Source organism: Andrographis paniculata, unplaced genomic scaffold, assembly GCF_009805555.1.
Source record: "Andrographis paniculata isolate CXL003 unplaced genomic scaffold, ASM980555v1 Contig46END, whole genome shotgun sequence".
NCBI classification, from domain to species: domain Eukaryota; kingdom Viridiplantae; phylum Streptophyta; class Magnoliopsida; order Lamiales; family Acanthaceae; genus Andrographis; species Andrographis paniculata.
In genome coordinates, this window is record NW_026137580.1 from 3,111,235 (window position 1) to 3,118,032 (window position 6,798).

Below are 6,798 nucleotides of genomic sequence, written 5' to 3' on the forward strand. Positions count from 1 at the left end.
TCAGGGTCTACAACCACACAATTGCTATATCTGATCGCTTTCCTATAAAATCTTACTCATTGATTTTCGAATAAAATTCCCTATGAATTTGTATAAAAATTACTATAACAAATTTTAGTTATCATAAGTATATAGATATATGTATACGGCCTTGAAGGGTATTAAATATATGTATGTATATATTTATATATATATATGATGTGTGGATATGTAGTGGGGTTATTATTATTATTATATATATATATAACATAAGTGAGTAGATGTAATGATGATAGGGGTAATGAATTTCTTTGATACATAAACCAAACAGAGAAGGAATTCAGATGTTATTCATGTCCAGTGCATTTTACAATTCACTCATATATATAGGCACATCAAATTCCACATTGATTGAATAGAAAAGTATCCACGTATCTCCTACATCACATGTTAGTGTATTCTATGTGTTTACTTCGTAATAAATAACAAATTATTCAAAATATTTCTAAAAATTCTAATTAAACACAATTCAATTTCAAAAGTTTTTTTTTTTAATTAATTTTTTTTTATTATATATATGTTTGGATAATTAATTAAAATTTATTAAAAATATAAACAAGTCAATAAAATTACTGAAATAATAAATAATAGAAATATGGATAAAATTAGATTTTCATATTATATATGATTTTTAATTCTATACATTATTAGATTTTCAATTTTATTTTTAAAAATCGTATTTTTTTATTTAAACTATTTTTTTTTTCCTTTTGATATAGAAAGCACATGAGGAAAAAAAAATTATAAGAAGAATACAATGATCATAACAAAAATATTGGTGATTCCTACTTTCTTAACTGTCTGATCATGTGTTTTTTGTTTGATGATATAGTGGTGATTGAGACGTATTTATCCATATCATTGAACGATTTTTATATACAATTTGATTATAATAGAGTTTATTATTTGGTCGGGTAGACATTTGATTTGTTTTATCTAGTTTTTCATATTAAAATTTATCGTATTTTTTAATATTTTATTTGCAAATATAATTGGTTATCGTTACTCATATTATTATAAGAGAATTATGTTTTTTTTGAAATTTTTATAATAATTTTTTTATAATTTTTAAAATTTTAAATTTAATTAGTTACAAATTAACTATAGTATATATTGATTCTATTATTCTTATTTTTTTAGTTTATACTAATCAATTCTAATATTCATTGATGCAGGAAAAAAATATGAAAAATAAAAATAGCAAAAAGAAGCCAAGAAAAAATACAATATGTGTATTTTTTTTAATGATTTATTACTTTTTTTTTTTATTATCAATTTTTTATCTTTTTTATTTGTATTTTTTTTTCAAATTGATTTGAATTTTAGTATAATATTTTAATACATTTTTTAGATTTGTATATTATGTTCTTTGAGTATTTTGATTTAAAAGAATATTTGAAAAATAAAGATAAATTTTAATTATATTTGTATGTATTTTTTTAATTATGTAGTTTGTTATTCTTAATTTTTATAAACTATTTTTTATTTTTATCGCGTATATTATTTTTGAAATTAATTTAATTTGAATAATATATATATATAAATTCAAAAAAATTAAAACCTACAAAACTTTTAAAACTTATAGGTAAATGGAGCCATTATTATTTTTTTATTTCTATTTTTTAATTTATGGGAACTATAAAATTCATTTTAGTCATTGCACGTCGTAAATATAAACCTGAAGTGGATTTTGACCGAAGAAAACGCAACGACCAAAACAGCACAAGTTTTAGGGCTATTTAACACTAACGTGGCATTCCGAATAGAGTAGGATCAACTCAATGGCGTCTTCATCCTCCTCACTGCGAACCATTGGAGAGGACGATGAATGTGCCTTCGACGGATCTGAATCAGGCTACGTCGACGCCCGAACGCACTGCGACCATCTCAGCTCCTTATCCACGGATTTGGTGCATATTCCAACTCCCGGAACACCTTGCAACAGGTCTGCGTTGTTAAACCCTAAACACCTATTTATCGATCAATCCCTTCGCACCCTGATCCTATGCAATTTCATGGAGAAATACTCGATTACGTATACCTAATGCTTCATTTCATCGGAGGAATTTTCCTCTTTATCGATCTGATGAAGGAGGATAATTCGAAGGGATTTTTGTTTTTGGCTGCCTGCTATACCAACTTTTGAGAATGGTGTTAGTACTAGGAACTCATTAATAGTAGTTAATATGTGCGATAATCTATCTATCAATGTTGTTAGATGAACGAGGTGTTTATAGCCATGTTCGGCGATTTTGATTCACAATTTTCATTATCCGTTCATTTTATTGTGAACAAATTAATGTATTGGATCATTTCGGGATTCACGTATTTAGATTTATGGTTGATCGATGATAATTAACTGATATGCCGGAAACCTGCCCTGCATTTGAAATTTTATAGAAGCTAAGCAATTTTGGGTATATTTTTGTTAGATGGCTTGCAGCAGTTAAACTATTAAAAGTAAAGTTATTCTGTGCTTTATTGAGTTTGCCTGTCATTTACAGTTTTGTATGTACATTATTTTTTTGAATTTTTTAATCTGATGTGGTAATTATGATTTGGGATTCAACCATTTGTTATCATCATTCAAATTAAACCTTGCAAACAATACAGTGCAGCGCAGTGCAGTGATTTCTTAATATTTTGATTGAATATGAGTTTTTTAGGTTAGTAACTAGAGTTAATATTAAGGTTGGTTCAAACCCTTTGTTTAATATTTTGTTGAATTGACATCTCATCAAAAGTTTAACAGAATTGGCTAGAAATACATCATATGGTTATTAAACTATGCTTATCATGTTGAATGACAACACCTAATGAAGCATGAATTGGAAGTTGATAAACTTGTCTAAGAAATCCAAGTACTTAGAATTCTCTGAGTTAAATCCATATATGATCATCATCGATTGTGCACTTGATTTGTTGTTGACTTTAAGAATGATTTAATTGGATGAAGGTGTGATCATCCAAAAGAGAACTGGGTGTGCTTGAGCTGTAAAGTTGTCCTATGCAGCCGGTTCATCAACAAGCACATGCTCGAGCATTACCATCAAGAGCACCATGCTGTGGCTCTCAGCTTCAGGTTAGTTAATTATTTCCCTTTCCCTTTCCCTATTATATATATATATATGCATATGTTGAATGTATGTGTGTAGATTCTTGAATTTATATCCCGATCTATGATTATTATTATTGTGTATTTGATTTGTTGTTTAATTAAAACATGCACAGTGATCTGTCTGTGTGGTGTTTCTCTTGCGACGCCTACCTTGATGCACAAGTGATCCCGTCACTGCGCCCTGCCCATGAAACTGCATACATATTGAAATTCGGTAGCCCTCCACCTTCCCGAGGAATCGCTGCTTCAGGTAACATGTGAAGAACCTAACCTAACCTACTCATAATAAATAGCGTTGTGCTTGTTTTGTTGGGCAATCAAGACAGATTCTATGCTGAATTATTAAAATCAGCATGCTGAAATTTCATCTCCACCTTTCATTCAAAGAAATATCATAATTTATTTAGTTATCCTTAATTAATCTAAGGCTGTGGGTGCTGAAATGAATTTTTATCTCAGCACATGATCCATGCTCATATTTATTTTTTTGTAAAGTATTTATTTTGCATTTGAATAATATCGCCTTGCCTTGTCTTAATTCTAAATTTATGGATGAGAGATTAATGTTAGTTTAGTTAGTTAGTAGCGATTGTGGGAAGGTGGACTAGGACAGAGGAGAAGAAAAGAGAAGATGCCTCAACTCTAGGGACGAACATGGTTCAAATATTTGCAAATATGCAAGGATTTGATATCCGAATTGAAACAAACTAATATTCAAAATTGTGAATTTGTAATAAAAAGTATTTACAATATTTATAATTTTTTTTTGAATTGAATTGATTTTTTTTTAAAAAAATATATTAAAAATAATTAAAATTTCGATTAAACAAAAATATTAGTTTTTATTTTTAATAAAAATAATTGAAATTGAATTGAATAAATATCAAATAAACTGTATTTGTACTTAAAGTCGAATTTGTTAACGGAAAACTTCGTTCGAAATAAAAATTATTAAATGCTAGTAGTTTTTATTTTTATTTTATTTTATTTTTTGAAATAAAAATTTGTGCTCACCTAACAATTTTTTTGGTCACAATATTTATCATATACATGAACTAGCCGGTAATATGTGCTAAATACGGATATTTTATATATTTTAGACTATATATATTGTTTGAATTATTATGGGTGTGTTTGTTTTGTATTTCGGTTTGCATTTTTTTATTTTTATGTGAAGTATTATGTGGATATATTTAAATAATGAGTTTGTATTTTTTCTTTGAAATTATGTATTGGAAAATTTTGGTTAAAAGAGCAAAGCCTGTACATTTAAAAATAAAAGTTACGTATAAAATATCTATAAAAAATAATAATTACAAATAAATTATTATGTAAAGTGATAGTAATAGTCGAATGTTAAATTTTAGAAATTTGGCTTTAATCAAAATAATTGATTTAATATTATTTGAATCATTTATTTATAGCAAATATTAAATTTACATTATTATTACTTTATTATTATTATTATTATTATTATTATAGTTTAAAGATCAATGTATGCATAAGTAAATATAATTTATTTTGTTGAAGTATGTTGGATAAACTATCGCTTTAGTTTCCGCAATGTCAAATTATACCTTTTTTTTTAATCATAGCCTAAACACCAATACTTGTCTCAGTTAATATAAATTGTAACTATGATTCATTATTGTTAATGAAAATAATATTAAATAGAATATAATTTTACATAAAAAAGTGATTGAGGGTATTTCGGTATTAATGTATGATTACTTTTATTACAATAGGAAAGTGACACTTTGAAATGAGACGGACGAAAATAGTAAATAAGATAATTTGAATTGAGACGGAGAAAATATTAATATTGTAGTCCTACATCCTTTATATATATATGATATGATAATTATAAGTCTTATTTATTTATTTATTTATAAAATAAAATATAATTTTATAAATAATTATTAGTATAATTTACTTTTATAAAAACTATTAAAAAATAGAAAAAATATATAAAAAATTTTAGAATTTTTATTTTAATAAAAATAATTTATTCAATATTATTTGGACGGTTGACTAAGTATCAAATATTAAATTTATACGATTTTATATTGTAGCATAAAGATAAAAATATGTATTTTTTTTGTACCAGGTGTAATATGACAATTGACGACTTCATATCTAATCGGACTCGACTGCTTTGCTTCAATCTCCTTGGATAACGAAAATATTTAACTCGCCGGTCTCTCTCTGGAATGCCTTTGCTTCAATCTCCTTGGATAACGAAAATATTTAACTCGGTGGTCTCTCTCTGGAATGGCTTTGCTTCTATTCAAACAAAAAGCAAATTATCTGTATTGTAATGGAAAGTATATATATATATATATATATATTTGTGTGTGTCAGCCTATTTTTGGAGTGGAGAGAGAGAATTAGAACGATAAGGAGATAATACAAGATTTAATGAGATGTCAGGTGAAAAAAAAAAATGAATTAGAGCAAAAGGGAGATTAACTGCAGGAATATTAAAACCTTTATTCTAAAAAAGCTCACAGAACGTACGTGGAAAATAAAATATAGACAAGTATTTATAGACGGTGCAGGAATGGATAAAAGTTTGAGAGCAAAATAGACTGTTCTAAAAATAGAAAACTAAAAAAGCTCACAGAACACATGGTAACCCTTGTAGAATTAATCAAAAACAATTTTAAGTCATGGTTAATTATTTCCCAACAAGCTCCCCTTTAATTCTGACTTGGCCTGAGTTCAAATACGCTCATCAAATGTCTTTTCGTTGCTAACTGTATTCCTGATAGATTCTTAGTTTTGATAAAGTCTAATTTAGTGTCAATGTGCTTGCTTCGCCTATGGAAGACAGGGTTCTTCATCAGAGCAATGGCTGATTTGTTGTCGACGAGCAGCTTTACTAGTTTGAGTTCTTGTTTCGTCAGTTCTCCCAATAAACTCCTTAGCCATAATGCTTGATAAGCTGTGGATGTTGCTGCTATTAATTCAGTTTTACATGATGATAGTGCTACCGTCTTCTGCTTCTGTGAGTTCCACGTCACAATGCTTGGAGTATGCTGACTGCTTGAGAGTTATCTGTCCTTCTTCTTGCGCCACTTCTATCCTGAGATAAAATGTAAGAAGTCCAAGGTCGCTTATTTAAAACTCAGACATCATCTGCCTTTTGAACAGGTTGATCTTCTTCGGGCTTTCTCCGGTGATAATTAAGTCATTGACGTACACACCAATGATGATACCTGATTGTCCCTATCCTCTGGTATAAACAACTTGTTCCTATACACATTTGGTAAAGCTGAGCTGCTTGAGGCTTCTGTCTAATATGATATTCCAAGCCCCCGGTGCTTGTCAGAGCCCATATAATGCTTTGTGTAGCCTGTAGACTTGATGTTCTTTATTCCTCACTGTGAACCCTTCTGGTTGCATTATGTACACCTTCTCCTCAAGATCGCCGTTCAGAAAGGTTGACTTTATGTCTAGATGATGTACCTGCCATCCACGATTAGCCGATATCGCAAGGATTACGCATACCGTATCCAGTCTGGCCACTGGTGCAAAGACTTCCTCGAATTCCAGGTATATCTTTGTACGTATCCTTTCGAAATGAGCCTTGTTTTGTGCTTAACTACCTCACCTTTTGAATTTCAATTTAGCTTGTAAAC

General features: G+C 28.5%; 1 protein-coding gene across 1 annotated transcript; it reads left to right on the forward strand.

Annotated features, from left to right (window-relative positions):
* The first annotated feature begins 1,782 nt into the window (after window positions 1-1,782).
* LOC127252323 (uncharacterized) lies at window positions 1,783-5,521 on the forward strand. The gene is made up of 4 exons (XM_051276447.1): window positions 1,783-1,984; window positions 2,996-3,121; window positions 3,271-3,407; window positions 5,265-5,521. The coding sequence occupies exons 1-4, from the start codon at window positions 1,821-1,823 to the stop codon at window positions 5,273-5,275; spliced, it is 438 nt and encodes a 145-aa protein (XP_051132404.1). The 5' UTR covers window positions 1,783-1,820; the 3' UTR covers window positions 5,276-5,521.
* The last annotated feature ends 1,277 nt before the right edge of the window (window positions 5,522-6,798 follow it).

Bases quoted from the DNA above. Each gene is read 5' to 3' on its own strand.
- LOC127252323 (XM_051276447.1), top strand. From the start codon at position 1,821: ATGGCGTCTTCATCCTCCTCACTGCGAACCATTGGAGAGGACGATGAA. The intron at 1,985-2,995 runs GTCTGCGTTGTT...AATTGGATGAAG, and splicing joins CCCGGAACACCTTGCAACAG to GTGTGATCATCCAAAAGAGA. The intron at 3,122-3,270 runs GTTAGTTAATTA...AAACATGCACAG, and splicing joins GCTGTGGCTCTCAGCTTCAG to TGATCTGTCTGTGTGGTGTT.